Source organism: Octopus bimaculoides, chromosome 8 (genome assembly GCF_046866305.1).
Source record: "Octopus bimaculoides isolate indiv1 chromosome 8, ASM4686630v1, whole genome shotgun sequence".
Taxonomy (NCBI): Eukaryota; Metazoa; Mollusca; class Cephalopoda; order Octopoda; family Octopodidae; genus Octopus; species Octopus bimaculoides.
In genome coordinates this window covers 84442132-84459450 of record NC_142935.1, presented here as the reverse complement: position 1 = coordinate 84459450, position 17319 = coordinate 84442132, and the positions used below count along the sequence as shown (strand labels likewise).

General features: G+C 34.8%; 1 protein-coding gene across 10 annotated transcripts in view; it reads left to right on the top strand.

The window, feature by feature from the left end:
• LOC106877634 (uncharacterized) overlaps positions 1-17319 on the top strand; it is a 114534-nt gene that overhangs the window by 45520 nt on the left and 51695 nt on the right. For 3 of the 10 annotated variants that reach the window (XM_089356731.1, XM_089356732.1, XM_089356733.1), the window contains exon 3: positions 12541-12719. The exons of 3 other annotated variants lie outside the window; for them this stretch is intronic. In XM_089356731.1, coding sequence (XP_089212857.1) covers positions 12687-12719 — 33 coding nt within the window. In that variant the 5' untranslated portion in view covers positions 12541-12686. Of the gene's footprint in view, positions 1-4111; positions 4229-8660; positions 8783-9372; positions 9521-12540; positions 12720-17319 lie in introns of those variants that run through there. 4 more of the 10 variants (XM_089356734.1, XM_089356736.1, XM_089356729.1 and 1 more) reach the window with 4 other exon arrangements.

Here is a 17319-nt window from a genome sequence, read left to right as displayed (position 1 = left end):
AACAAAGTCTCACTATTCCTAACTTTGAGTTTTGTAATCTTCCATAAATCATAATTACTGCCTGAATTTAGTGTCTGGCAATAAAACGTGCCAGTCACTATAATGTAGGGTACCACCTGCAACCCATTTATTGGTGTAATAGAAAATAAGTCTTCTGGAATTATTGTGGAAATGTTTGAGTGGAGGCAAATTGATTTGTGCTGTGTAAAAGAGATAAAATAATGGAGTGCCTTAACTTCTCATGAACAAGAAACTCGAGTACAAATTTTTCTAGGTGAGTTAGTGGATTAGACATAGTTAGCAGAGAAATGGAGAGATAAAGTAATTGAAGTCAGTGAGAGTGTGACAATGATTAAGTTTGAACTGGTTACAGCTTACACAACATCAATAGTGATCTGTTTATGTGCACCACAGTTAAGGTCAACAGATGAACATAAGGATCATGTCTATGAAGATCTCTCATAGACTGCCTTGATAACAGTAGACAGTGGTGGCAATGGCAGTAGTTTGATTGACTGATTGATTACAAGTTTAAATCAACTGTTTGTAGGTTGTTGGGGTGGATGGCAGGATATATTGTTGTACTTTGCTTCAGTTTATCTTACTGTCTTGCTAAATATATTTCTGAGTGATTTCTGAGTATTTTTTTTGCTTCAATATCTTAATGGTTTAGTTAGTGGTAAAACACAACCCATGACCCTAACCAAAACTGGGATGAAGGAATTTATCATCAGACAAGACCTCAGGAGACCTGAATGTTTACAACAGTGAGTTCACCACTAAAGGCATGCAAGGGCCAGTTTGTAGTGTTAAACCAGACCAGAAACAGATAAAATTTACAACCTCTGGTATTCTAAACAAGGGAGAATTTCTCTCATCCACTCAAAATTAAAGAGATCAGAGATAAGGAACAAGCCCATTGATACTTTTGGTTCATAAAAGGATTTACCCTTTTGATACCTACACACCCAAAGCCAAACCTAATTCCATGATACAAACTTCTTGTTTTAATGTGATGTAAATTAAAACCTTCTTTCCAAATTCCATATTTATTTGTGTTCCAAACACTTGTTTAATAATGACAGCTTTTTACTAGATACTTCATTTATATTCCAAATGAATTGAAACAAAGTAAGTGTATTTCAATATAACCCTTTCATTATCATATTTCAATAAATATGGTAACAAAAATGTTAACTTTCTATCATTTCAAAATTATTATCAACTTCAGTTTGACTTTAATCTTTCCATATTCCTAATCAAAGTTATTCTCAGTTCTGTAACATTATCATCCATCCATTCTCTCTGCAGATATATGTTAAAGCCATGGGTTGTAACAGATATCTACACTGAAAATGTTCTGATGATAATATCATATCATACAACAGATATCATTGTGTAATAGTTACTAATACATGTCTCATTTCACTATTTATTTCTAACTCATGTCTTCTTTATTTATCTCTTAATATAATACACTATCATTTAGATGTACAGCATTATAGCAGGAATATAACATGCTTCGGTATTCACTAACTACATCTGAGATCAATCTTCTATTAGAATTACATGAAAAACAGAATAAATTTAATAACCCATTTCAGCAGGGATACAAAGTTAGAGAAATCGTTTAGTTGAAGCAACATAGGAATTACTTAAGAAAAGAATTGCAGCAGAAACATTTTATCACTGTATTACTTTTCTTATCATTTCAGTATTATTCCATTGAGCTAGATTACACACTCCTCATCATATTTTGGTCTCATCTTTCATGGTTAAATCTGGTTCACAATTTCTCTTACACATTTGCAATATTTGTTATATTTGCTGTTAATCAGAAACCTCACTGTATCTCTAAAAATGTGGCTGCTTCATCATATTTCCTTAGAAATTATACAAGTTTCTAAACCATTGTCAGATTGTAGCTGTCACATTGCTGTTTATACTATAATATTATTTATATTCAGTTTGGATGAGAAAAAGCTCGAACACCAACTTATATACCAAAAGAGTTAACTTATTCACAGCTTCTCTCTACACTTAGATTTCATACTAACTTGTTTGACGTTAAATAATGGTACAGTAGCTACATAGACATTCTTGACCACAGTCACCCAACTAATTAGCAGCAAGTCATAGACACACCACACCACACCACACTACAATTACAATACTCTATACATTGTTGACATATTGATTTCAAATTTTGGCACAAAGCCAGCAATTTTGGGGTAGGACATAAGTCAGTTACATTGACCCCAGTGCCTAACTTATATTGTAGACCCTGAAAAAATGAAAGGCAAAGTCAACCTTGGCGGAATTTGAACTCAGAACATAAAGATGGATGAAATCCCACTAAGCATCTTGCTTGGTGCTGTAATGATTCTGCCAACTCACTGCCTTTGTACATGGTTGACATATTGCATAGCCAGAGTGCTACATATTGGTCTAGTGAAAGTGCATGGCCTAATGGTTAGGATATTGCTTCCACAATCATAAGATCATTGGTTCAATGCTTGGACTTGGTGCTTTATATTCTTGAGCAAGGCACTTTACTTCACATTATTCTAGTCTGCTCAGCTGAAATTGACTACCAGTCAGGTACAGGTGCAGTCCCTTCTCCCTACAGCTGTCAGATTCTCAATGTTCCACTGAGTCAAGGATGGAATGTCTGAGTGTCTTTGTCTACTTGTGACACTGTAGGCAAGTGAAATAATTATCAAAAGCATGGTGCTAACTACCAAATCATTCTAATTAACAACTAACAGTTTGTATATTAATCAGACATAATCTATCAGCCTCATTAGTCAACCCAGTCCCTTAAACTTATATTCTCAGATTAGTTTCAGGCTTCCAAACTATCAAACTTATATTTTGTTTTTGTTATCTACATTATTGTTTAACCCAGGTCAGCTCTGACTGAAGTGGCCTGTGATCAGAGATATGTCAGCTGTAATTATCGTATCCTACTTACCAAAACTGCATGAATTAGAGTTATTAGAATAATCATTTAGAGGCTCCCTCTCTGGCTTTGATTTATTTATTCTCTGTCAGTGGTAGGAAGAGGGGTTGCTACTTTTATATATATACCTGCCCTTTAGCTAGTTTTGAACTGAGAACCTTTCAGTTTAATACAAAGTTTAATTATCTTATATACTTTCCTTGAGTCTCATTTTTTGAAAGATAAGATTAGTTGTCAAGAAAGCAATAGTACAGTTTTAAATATATACTGTGGCAACTACGATAACTTTAATTAATGAAGACTGTAACTGTTTTTAGGAAAAGTAGACTTACACAATGCTTAACTAAACTAAAGGTGAAGTAGACAACTCAAAATAACTTAGCAATAACTAAGCCCTGATAGTGTTAATATGTCTTGTGGTTAATATGAGTCAGGATGAATATCAATAAGAAAATACAAAAGCAAATTAAAACTGACCGCACTGCAACATTTATTTCTGACTCTAAAGTGAAATACATCAATTGGCACAAGTAGAACTCTGTTAAAAACATTACATGGTTTCAAAATGTTTCTTGAAGTTAAAGATAAATGTTAGAAGAAATGAAAAACATAGCATCAAAGATTTTGGTTATGAATCACTTCTCACTGAAGCCACAAAGTGGAATATACTGCTCTCATTGTTGAAAATCTAACTCACTCATAACCAACTCACCTCCCTTAGGAATTAGAGGGAAAATCGTCCCTTAAATAGCTTAAGTAGGGATGCTTAGCTAGTCTATCACATTAAGGATTAGATAGTCTATGCAAAGCCAAATGGACTTGACCATCACATGATAAACCAAAATGGATACCTAAAGGTAAAAAGCAAAATGCAGATATGTAATGGTAAAGAGCAATCCTAGACATCAATAGCTGTAACTATGTCATCACCTTTTGAATAAATCAACTGATGCAACAATTCGTTCATCTGCTCAACAGATGAATTAACGTAAAATTGCATCAGCAGATGTGCTTATGTCATTGCCTTTCAGAATAATCAATGGCTTCAGACAGTAAATTGCCAGGCATTTCTAGTCTTGTTAGTGAGTTAACATACAATGTTTTTGATAGTTGTTGTGGTGATGATAGCCACAGCTGACCAGTTATAAAGTCATCAATTCAGACACAGCTTTTACTGGCAACACATACAGAACAGCAACCAGTTCATCTTGACTTCATGTAATGATTACCATCGACTCACCAAACCACCTTTTACTAACTATTCAGGTACTTATCCTTTTCGTTGCCAACAGTTTCTACCAGTTTTCCTGAACCTTTCTCATAATACATGTTCTCCACACTATACAGCTGCACTATATACACACATATACTGCTATGCCACATGCAACTAGTTGCAACAACTTCACTTTTTCTGGAACTTCTGCTATTACATATTTCATACTATTCAACAAGCTGCATTCACAGGACTTTCTACATGAGCACATACATCCTTTAGATTTACTTGCAGCTATTGTGCACATCCTGCAGGCTTATTTGCATCTTTTATTAACATACATACATGTAATAATCATGTGTGTATGTGTGTGTGTACATGTATACAGGGGGTTTGGGCTAAAATTGACAGTTTTTGTAAAAAGAAAAGAAAACACTTTATCGCATCCAAACATAAAAGTATTTTAAAAAAATACAAAATATATCACCTCAGTTATGGCTGGGAGATAACAGTTTACTCATAGTAACCACCCTCAGCTTCCATCATAGCCATAGGAACCTGGCTCATGCATTCCTCACTGCATCCCTGGAAAGATCTTTAAATGCCTCCTTGATCTTGGCCATTAGCTTGGCCTTGGCATTGCAAGAAGCGCAGTTGGAGTCTTTCTCAACCACACCCCACATGTAGTAAACCATGGGATTACAATCAAGGGAATTAGATGGCCATAAATTAGAAATTGGCGCTGGTGAGGTCAAAGTAATTTTTCATCAACTACTTCTGACTCTTTCTGGAGGTGTGGCAGGAAGTTGAATCCTGCTGCCACCCATATAGCCTTCCAGCAGCAATGACTCCACAGCCAGTGTTTGACATCAATTTCCAGCAGCTTCACATAGCCATCTGAATTGAGCCTAAGGCCTTGTTCTAAGATGTGGGGATGAATTCCAGTATGCACACACAGTCAGAATGCTTGCAATGTTCCTTTCTGCTGGTCGTGGCTTCTCCATTGCAGTTGTCCATATCACATCTTGCAACCATTACAGTGTTCATAGAGCATTGAGCAACATTCATGATGTTGGCATTTTGATACCTAGTGGGAATCATCATGACACAGGTAACTCTTTTCCAATATCCAGATGGCTTCCAGTCCTTCATGTCAGCTAACTTTTTTTCAACTACAACTTTAATCTTTGTTGTCTCCAATACCATTGGCTTTTCACCAATACATTAAGCTGTTCCTGAAAAAAGGAGACATAAAAATCATCAAATTTAGCCCAAACACTCTGTATATGCATCGTCCCAAAACTTGCAGAACACTATGTCCATTTCTATAAATGTACCATTCACTTCTTTCAGTGTATTTATAACATTTATCTTTTTCTGTTTGTATTCTTTCTATATATTATTTTCCTGATGTTGAAGTTTCATATCATATGTACTATTTATAATGATTGATATAACTTGTTGAAGCTACATCACTTTATTGAGCCGTAGATGATGTTAATAAAAATATCATTCAATGTATATCTTACAGGTTTGGTTATCATTGACCGAAGTTTTGATTTCCCTACAGTATCATCATCATCATCATCATCATCATTATTACTTCACATTTGTTTTTACCTGCTGGCATGGCTTGGATTTGTCACAGTGTCTCATCATTTGCCTACAATCTTTATCATCTGATACACATAGTAACACAGATAAACAGTCATCTTTTTTGTGGATTAGCTTGGTTTTTACAACTTGATGCCTTTCCAATATCAACTACTTTACAGCATAGTTTAGAACCAGTTTATCATGTCACCAGCTCTAGAGAGGTTGTATCTAACGAGACCAAGGAATGCTATTTATGTTCATGTTCATTCATAGTTGTAAATATTCAGCTTTCATACAAGATGTACTGTATAGTTTTTAAAGTTATTAACCTTTAGCATACTGGAGGAGCATCATGTCACCATATGAGTTTTCTCCCCTCTCAATGCAACACATTGTACCTGCAGCTACAGAGGAGAAACCTCTATGGTGATATAATGCGCTTAAACATGCTGAAGATTAATCACATATTTTTAATGCCAGTTACCTTCAATACCAACATTGTTACTACCCCAGGAGAAGACTGTCCCTTGTCAGTGACTATCTTACATTATTTAATCTACTGAACTCTAACAGACAGTGATTGATGACATATAGACACTAGGATTCTGCACTGCATACTTCACTAACACTACTTTTGTACTGGTTGCTCAAATTAGTAGAAATTGCAACCAAATCTCTCCCAGATTATACCATACAATCTTAAGTAAAGGGAGGACACTGGATAGTAGAGATTGGTGTCTTAAAAAGGCTGTAGTAGTCATGATTGAAATGATTATAGATCTGTTGGTTCAGGGCTGACATGGATCTGAGCAACAGCTCCAAATCTAGAAAATAAGTACCAGTAATATTCCTGGAAACATTTCCTTAAACTGTACTCTTAACCTATAAAAATATTGTTTACTCAATCAAAATGTTAAACCTACAGACATATTTAGTATTATATATTATCTGAGGGTGGCGCTAACATATATATATATATATATATATGTAAGGAGGTATGCAAAAGAAACCAAAGTTTTGCACTACAACTTTATCCACTTAGTTTTATATGTTTTCACTTTCATCACCTTCAAAGTATTCTCCATTTGAATACTTTGAAGCAGCATCCTTGTAAGCTGCTTGAAGCATGACATTTGTTTCAGCTGCGGTTTTCCCCAGCAGAAAACAGAATTTCACGGAAACATTTCATTTCACATTGCTCCAGTCCCTTTTCGATCAAGGAAGTGTGTAGGCCAGGTCACCTAGCCAGCGGGGTGATGTCATTCGATAGTTAAAACAATGCAATGCTCATTGTGACCAGCGATGTGTAACAACATCTGATGGTCTGGTCGGTCACGTGATCACATGATATATACTTGAGTGTGTGTGTGTATATATATATATATATATATAGAAAATGGAGGATAATATGCTGAACCCAACTACTTGCAGACGGTGTATCCCGTTGAATTCATTAATTTAATTCATAGCAAAAGTGACAAAAAAAGGAAGAAAAGAAAAAGAAAGGACCAAAGCACAGGTGTCCATGGCACTATCCCTTAGTGGGTTGAACCCCCAACCCCTAACTCTCTCATGTTATATATATATATATATATATATATATATATATATATATATATGCGTATATATATATATATATATGCGTATATATATATATATATATGCGTATATATATATATATATATGCGTATATATATATATATATATGCGTATATATATATATATATATATATATATATATATATATATATATATATATACATATATATATATATATATATATGTGTGTATATATATGTGTGTATATATAGATATATATATATATAGATATATATATATATATATATATATATATATATATATATATATATATATATATATATATATATATATATATATATATATTATGCACACATACACAATGAATATATCGGGATAGATTATCCAGGCAGGTGCTGTAATAACTCTCAGGTATATTCCAGGTTCTGGCTAAAGCATCAAGGATCTCTTAGAGTGAGCAATCCCACTGTAATTCCTCTGATGAGTAAATCTGGGTTTGCTTCACTGTATTATGAATATATGGAGACTGGTACATCTAGAAATTTTTCTTTTAATATAGTAGTTAATTATACAGCATAATTAGTTATGGTGTATAATTAAGTGTTGAATTAAAAGAAAAAATTTTTAAAGATGTACCAGTCTCTGTGTTCTTTGTAGTCGTATTGGATTTACTTTCCTGAAAATGTTCATAATCCAGCGAAGTAAACACAGAATTACAATATATATGTGTGTGTGTGTGTGTGTTTAATTAAAGTTATTAATCACATATTTCTAATGCCATTTACCTTCAATACCAATATTGTTACTAACCCAACTGCTCCTTGTCGGTCATTACCTTGTATTATTCAATCTACTGAACTCTTGTAGATAGTGATTGATGAAATATAGACATTAGGATTCTGTGCTGCATACTTCGCTTACACTACTTTGTACCAGTTGCTCGAGTTAGTAGACATAGCAGCCAGACCTCTTAAGAGAGACTTAGTTGCTGATTCTATCAGGGTGAACAACCACATAGATGCTACAGTGGCAGCATAGTGTTGGAGTAGTAGTTATCAGAATTGATGAGAGAATAACAATAATAAAAGAGAGGGCCAGACAAATAAAGAAGCCCTACCCCCAACACTCCTGCATTCCAAACAAAGAATGGTGGATAGTTTGTATTAATATGAAGTTTGCTAGATTCACTGTTAGAGTATATTTCCTACTGATATATATATATCATGTTCTGTTGCAAAAGAGCTATTCCTCATACAAGTAACTACTACATCAGCTGACCCAGTGATTCCCTGACAGTTGCTAAGGACTACTCCCACCCCACCCCCCAAACCCTACACTTTCATGTTCGGCTTTTTGCCACTTTTCTTGCACTTCCTGTTGCCTCTCACATGCCAGTCTTTGGAAATACTGGTTCGATGGAAACTTTACAGCAATGTTATCATCCTTCTGTTGTAAGTACCATCATTTTATATCCATCCTTGTAGAGATTTCCTTTTTACTCTCAGAGAGAATATTCTGGCAAAATAGTTTTGATCAAGTAAACAACTATTTCTTCATCATCAGGTAATCTAAATAACTCCAGTGTTTACTTCTTACCTATGATATGTCAACAACAGAGCCTCAATCAGCTAGAAATAGCAGCCAAATTTCCTCAAATCACACTGTACTGTTTTTAAATATATAAAAAGAAAAGGATCATGATCACATCTGGAACATGTTTTGATCATCGACTTACTCAGTCAGGATTGACCTAGGGTTAAACATTAACATATAAAAACACATCTGTTAAAGTATTTTTGTTTTTTGTTTTGTTTGCATCAAGTTAAAGAGTTGAGTTAGTTTTTCTTTAACTTTATGAGTTAGAAATGTTATTGCTACTAACATTGAAGCTATTTTCTTTTTAATTTTGTTAGCTAATTAAAAGCAGGGGATTGGCAGATTTGTTAGAGTATTGGCTTGAATACTTTGTGATTTTTGTTTCAGCTATCTGCATTCTGAGTTCAAATCCTTCTGAAGTCAACTTTGCTTTTGATCCTTTCAGGGTTGATATATAAAGTACTAGAGCAAGGTAATGGGTAGCAGAAATGTTAGATGAAGTTATTTCCTACAGTCCTTGTTCCATGGGTGGTGAAGTTAACATCAGTGGAATTTGAACTCAAACCACAAAGACCTGGGACAAATACCACAAGGTATCTTCATCTTATAACTCCACTAGTCCACCAATCTGTGTGGTACTTTATTTACTGGCCCTGAAAGAATGAAAAGTAATGTTGACCTGAGCTTGAGTGAAATCAGACCACAGAGAACTGAAACAAATACCACATGGCATTCAAGCCAACATTCTAAACATGTCTACTAAAAAGTAATTTTTTTTTATTCAACTTAACATGGATGTCTTGTTAGAACACTGAATACTGCATTACTAGCTTTGCGAAATCTTCTCATATAGGTGCTTGGTGCATAAAAGCACTCTCATAGATCGTAGCAGATCATCTGTCATGGGCTCCAGAATTCTCATAACACATTTCATTCTGCTGGACCTCATCAGTGGGAAGTGCAGGTCACCACTTGCCAGTCAAATCTCACTGCCATCATATATAGAATACCAGTAACTTTTCAGACACTGATGTGACAAATAGCCAGCAGACTTGTTAAAAATTAATTAATAGTGATGGAAGCAGTATTAATATCAAAAGGTAATGTTTATATCCAACTTAGCAAGGATGCCTTGTTAGAACACTGGATATTGCCTTATTAACATTGAAAGGTCCTTTCATATAAGCACTTGGCACATAAAAGCACCTACACAGACCATAGCAAATAAAAATCATCTATCATGGGCACCAGAATTCCCCATATCATATGATTTCAGTCTACTGGACTTCATCAGTGGGAAGTGCTGGTCACCTGTATCCTCACTTCAAATTTCACCTCCAATTACTGATCTTCTCATAGCAAGAAATGAGTTTTTAGGGCTTTCTTAACTAGTATTAGGACTCCAATATTGGATGGAGCAATGCACTGGCAAAACTGGACACACACACACACACAAATTCTTCTTGTGCCATGTTTCCTTCAAAGTAGGACCCCCTCTGTGCATAAAGGATAGGCTCAGGAGAGAGTAGGAGAGTAGCAAAGTAAACTGTAAAGAAATCAGCAAGGGGCAACTGGAAACTACTGTTGCATCTTTCCCAAGAAAAATCGTGGATTGTCTGACTTTGGCATGAAACGTCCATGAATGCCAACACCTATCTTGAAAAAAGTCTCAGAACTTCTGGTATGCACCTTATATATATGTATATGTATATATATATATGTGTATATATATATATATATGTATATATATATATATGTATATGTATATATATTTATGTATATATATTTATGTATATATATTTATGTATATATATATATGTATATATATATATGTATATATATATTTATGTATATATATATATATATATATATATATATATATATATATATATATATATATACATACCGTAAGTTTTAGAGGTAATACTTGATAAGCGTAAGCCCCTGTGTATGCCAGATAGTGGCAGAGGTGAAAGAATATATTAAACGTAAATTGAAAACAGAGCACAAAGGATATTGCGGTACACATGTTTCAAGCTTTATACACAATCTGTCATTACATCAGAATATATTGTTGATATAAAGGATGGTTTAAAGCTATCTTCAGCCGCAAGCATTTTCAGTCCCAAGATTACATTACAAAGGAAAAAGAAAAAGAAAGAAAAAAAGAAAAAGTCCATTTAGTATTATCCATTATAAAAGGTTTATCCTTTAAACTGTTATATCTGCATAAATGTTCATTGGATTTCAGAAATCTGCCCATATTGTACCACAATTCAGCATAGACTCTATGCTGAAAGAAAGAATAAGAGAGTTGTTATATATATATACACACACATATACACTGTAATCCCTCGACTATCATGGGTGTTACATTCCAAAACCCCCTGCGAAAATAATAAAAAAAATATGCAGTACAGTACTGTACTGTATATACTTTTTTATTATTTTCATAATTTGTATATATTTATTTTATTATAAATGCAAGACAGCACCAGAGAGGAATCAACATAAGCTTGAATAATAAACCATGATGGATGAACCGGTATTTGGCAAGGGATTATTGTAGATATATATATATATATATATATATATATACAAACAATATATGAGTATATGCATATATATGTACATGTATGTACATACCTTCATCCACATGTACATATAGATACATAACTGGGTACATGACGTGGCAAGAGAACATGGACAAAATGATAAACAAGGTGCAACAAACAAAAAGGCTGTACAGCCAGATGTGAAGTGTGTATGTATTGAACCCTGTGAAGCACGAACAGGAGGGGCAAAGAAGTATGTGCGAGCTTGGGGAGTCCCAGAACGAAAAGAAATAGCAGCCGGACACACGATATATATATACATATATATATGTGTGTGTGTATATATATATATATATATATATATATATACTGTATAAAGGATCATGGATAAGGCCAAAACAATGCAAAGTAAATGTAGGTATTGTGGTCAAGAAGTTTGCTTCATAAGCACATTGGCTTATAAATTGTGGGTAGAATTAGTAGAAGCAAAAACTGTGCGGAGATTCATCATACGTGTTTATGTGTAAGTATGTGTGTCTTTGTTAGTTTATATCAGCAGAAGATACAAAAATCTCATATAAGAAATTCCCCACCTCCAAATGGTGGTTCACAAACGAAATGTTTTGCATCTGGTTGTTGTCACCATCAGGGATATAGTGAGCCAGTGATTGTTCTAATGGAAAGCAGTAACTAATCATGACACTACTGTTTACAAAATTGTTATTGTTTCATGTTTGCATTCATTTTCCTGTACCAGCAAGAGTTAGATGAATATTTTATTAAGGCATCGTTTTACAGCCAGATGGATGCCCTTCCTGTCAGTAAAACTTACCTCAGGAATAAGTTGCATAGGTATATGCTGAAATCTTGAACTTATCCAACTTCCCAATAAAAACAAGGAAGTGGATGTACAGTGGTGTTGTTGTTGATGATGATGATGATTACAATCAGTGGTAGTTCCTGGTGGAAATTATATGCTTGTGGTAGAATTAGTGAAATTATTATCTCTAATCATTCACTTTAACTATTGCATTTTTTTTTTTTTTCACTAATTTTAGAGGTATGGAAATATGATGTTGTGATGTGCAAGCCTTTCCCAAGGGTATTAATGGCACAAGTGGCCAGAAATTAAAACTCAGCTTACTACTTCTGTTATAGGGGTTTGCCATTTTAAACTGTAAAATATTAATTCAGCTTCAAGCAGATGTCTAACAACTATGGATCTGTCCCTTCCTTGGTAAGCATCACAACAACATTGAAGTATAATCATCGAATCTTTTTACAATGTCTGTGGCTATATTTGTGTGTGCTCTTGTTCTTCTTCTTCTTGTTTAACACTATCTGTGATTGAGCAACTTATGCTCAAAAATATTCCTGCCATGACCATCTTATCTTTTTGAAGTATGTAGGACTATATTAAGATAGCAGGGTGTGATTTGAGGAAGATTTAGCAGGCTGAGTGACCATGTAGAGAAAGCTTGTCTCATTGGCACAGGTGTTCTCATGGCTGGTTTTCAGCAAATTAGATTTGATCAAATTGGGCCTCATGCCAAGAGAGGGACCCCATCCAAATACTCAAGCAGAGGATGCTATGATGAAATCTTAATATATCATTGTGGCTAATTATGGAGCCTCAAGCTCTCAACACTTTTTAGTTGGGACTGGCATACTACATGAAGCATAAAACATCAATCTTCAGCTTTTGTATAGCAGAGTGCCCTGCTGACAATTTTCTAATCGAGCCCTGCACTTCCTAGTACTAGCCCTGGGTGTTCTTATCTGATACCCCTCCTCAGAGTACAAGTATCTGAGAGGCCCATCAAGGCTACTGAGCTCCAGCTAGTCTGCTGCAAAGATAAATGCAGGTATTGAACACAAGTCATGAAACTTGTCTTTCATTGATCTTGTTTCCAATAACCAAATCAATCTCAACAGTAATTATAGTAAAAGTGTGACAAATTATTTGAAAATCACTCAGAAGAGGAGAGGTTGGTAAGAGAAACAAACCAAATTTGCTATCTTTAATTTGGTTTTCATGCCTATCCTTGCCTATGGTCAAGAATGTTGGGTAATAACTGAGTGTCATTACAAATACAAGAAGCCAAAATGGGATTCCTCCAAAGGGTCTCTGGAGTAACATTACTCAACAGAGTGCATAGCTTGATATCTGGGATCTCTCCGGATCAAGTCATAGCTCCATTATTATGGACATTTGATTAAAATGCCAAAGGAAAGAATCACAAGAGAGATTTTTCAAGCTGAACCAACTGGTGGGAGACCATGGGGTAAACCAAGAATAAGACGGTTGGATAATATCCATGGTCTCAGTTGGTTGCACTTGGGAATTCAGCCAGAAAGTCTAATGCTAGTTGCTTCTAATAGAATCCTATGCAGAAGGTACCTGAGGATTCTCCTTCCATGGCCCTCCCAAGAATAGTGTACCGAGAAAATGGAATGTCTTTCTACTTCAGTGTGTGTAGATTTTAGTCTAACTTTCATCCTGTGCACATCCTTTTACTATTTCACCCCATATCTCTGCAGTCCTGACAACACTTTATCTTCCAGTATCTTTGCTGTAGAGCATGTGTATGTCTAAATTTACTCTTGCCATGCATCTCTTTCACCTGAATATGGACAACAAAGATTTCTAGTTACTCTAATTCACAGTCTTCCCTGTTCTTCACATCTGTATGTTGTCTCCACCTCTCTCTAAACTTTTGTCACCACCAACAGTTATTTAACAGTCTCCTGTTCTCTGTTGTGGATCTTTATCTCAACATACATCTCTATGAAGTAGTTGTTGCATCACTCCAGGTCGGCTCGTATTTGTTCAATTATTTAATACTGATTCTTTTACTTCTGTCTTGTGTGTGTTTGATGTTGGTATTGGTGTTGGTGTGTTATGTTTATGCTTTCTTTGGTTTTTATCAGACTGGCTATTTTTGTTGTGTAATTCAGGTTGTATTTTTTACACTACATGTTGGAATATTTTTGTCTATAATTATTTTGTTGATTGTATGTACGTGGTGTCAGTTTTGGTGACTAGTGTTGTTGAACATATTTAACAATCTCTATATTTGTAACTGTGATGTTGTTGAATTATGTGGTGTATCTTGATTTTGTTTCTGGGTGGAATTGGTTCCTCTAGGTATTTTTGCATTTGTAAAAGTAGTTTTATTTTGTTCATCGATGTGTTTCAGAATGGTGATTCATAGACAGTTCAAGGATAATTGGGGAGGATGGATGTTGACATATGGTAGTCATGAGTTGGTGTATTGAGCAAGAAGTGTTTGTAAAGGAGTTGTAGTTGACATAGTGAGAAATAAGCTTTCCCAGATGTTACTTCTTGTTTTATCTGTATTGATTTTTGATTTTGTCCCAAGTTTTATTGTGTGCACTAAAATTTCTATCAGTAAATGAGAATAAGGTGATATACTTTAGCTGCATATTCTGGTGGTAGTAGTGGTGGTGGTGGTGGTGGTGGCGGCAGCAGCAGCAGTTGTTTGTGTGTGTGTGTGTGCTGATAGGAAGTCAGTAGTCTGATACCATAGGTTTCACATGACTATAATTGCAGTTATTTAATCGGAGTTCGGTTAATGGGTGACAACTCTGCCATTTAAATGGTGGAAGTATGGCATGAGATTTTGTAAGTTTACAGATAATGTGAACTGTCATAAATCATGAACTGGTGACCAAAGAGAAAATATATTTAAAGGGGAGTAATCATTTAGAGACTGTAGTATTGGTTGTTTCCCTTGTGGTTTTTCTTGGCTATAGGTATGTGTATACGTGATCATGCTTGCATATATATTTTCATGCGCTTGTGTTTTCATGCAATTTGTACATATATTGTATCATGTGTCTCCAATATGTCTACCTCATAGGTAATCGTTCCTATTTCTAATCAACCATTGTGTATATGGTGTGACTGAATATTGAGTGTATTGTACCATCATGAGACTATCTCAGTGTTACTGCAATATGGTTGATAGATAATTGGGAATAGAGTAATACAGTACTTTATGTTGCATAGGGGATGTATGAATAATGGGTACAGGTTGAGAGAGAAGTATTCTGGTTTTGTATCCTTGTCTTAGTCATTGCCCATTGTTAGTATAAATATATGTTCCCAAATTTTATATGTAAATATTAGTGTGTGTTCAATTTATATTATATTCTGAAAATGATGCAAAATGCTTTCATTCATTCTTGGGAAGGTGTGCTATTGGCAGGTGTGCATTTTGCATGTATGGTGTCAGTGCAACTGTGTTAGTGCAGTTGTATATTTGGTGAAGTGGATAACATCCTGAATGTGTAATAACATCATTTCTAATTAATAATAGTATGTAAATTTGAGGAGGGTTGTGCGGTTTCTCACAGTAATCCATCCATCCATCAACCTGCCTTCTCCACTCATTTATTTCTGTAAGGGTCGTGGAGTTAGAGTTCTCAGGCTCCTGTTCCATAGGGTTCTATCAGAAGCAACCTTGAATACACTTTCTGGTTAGATTCCCAAGTAGATTCCCAACTGTTAGAATCTGGTTAGATTCCCAACTGTGACTATGGATATTATTCGACCATCTTGCTCTTGGTCTACTCCTAGATCTCCTGCTGGTTGCCTTGGCTTGAAAAATCTCTTTCAATTCTTTCATGTGACATTCTAATTCCATGTCTGTGGTACTGGATCTGTGACATTGCAATGTTGGGAAATAGCAGATTTACCTCAAGAGACTTTTTGATTTCTAAGCTGCACACCTTGTCAAATAACTTTGCTCCAGAGATCCTTTACAGGAATCCCCAATTTAGCCATTTCTATTCACTGTCATACTTTTGATCATTACTCAACATTCATGACCATAGTTGAGGACAGGCACAGAAACTAAATTGAAGATAGCAATTGTATTTCTTATTGTGAGGTTAATGTGTTAAAGCTATATGTATGAGTCATTACTGTAGTCTTTTGTATTATGGAGTAGTTGTGTAATATTAGTGGGTTTTGTTATGTAATTGTTAAGGTAAAGGGATCATGTGTTTTGTGAATGCAGGAGGAGGGTTTAGTTGTAGGAGATTTGATGTGTTGGTGTATATTTGCTGTTGTATTGTTACATGTTGATATTAAGTTTTTAGATGATGGGTGTAATCAGTTTGGGAGGTGTAGGGTTTTACAGGATTTAAGTATTTATAAACTAAATAGATGTTGGGGTTGTGGGTTGTTGTAGAGTTGAGGAACTTAGAAAATGGAGTAGGAGGTGTGAAAAGAGCCAGAACAATCAGGTTGTGTTTATGGTTTAATGATTTAGGATGTGTATAACATTTTGTAAATTTGAAATGCATTCTGTTTATGCAAGGAGAAAATGTTTCTTACCATATATTGATTACATTTGCTGATAAGGTCAACATCTTTAGCTTCTCTGTAATGCATAGATTACACCTGCTGCTTTGTCCATTATATTGATTGGTTTTAGCAACAATACTCCAGTTTATGAATGGATTAATTACTCTGCAGTCCTTTAGGTTCTATACAAGTTTGGATAATGTTATCCTATTACATTTGCTTCTATCTCCGAATGAATATTGTGTGAATATTTTCTTAAATGTGTTCCCTGTAAGTCAAATACAATTTTTTATCATACTGTGTACATCAGGGATGTTGGTTCTGTATACCAGTTATTTCTCAAGGACTGTGTTCAGAAGATCTGATGTTGCATAAGTATTGTGCAGAGTAAGTTGGGGTTTTTTGTGGTTGAAGATTTGTAAGCTTGTTCAGGAGGTAGCTTTAACTTAGTTAAACTGTACGTCTGTTGAATATTTCATATTTATGTTTGTGTTCATTGGAA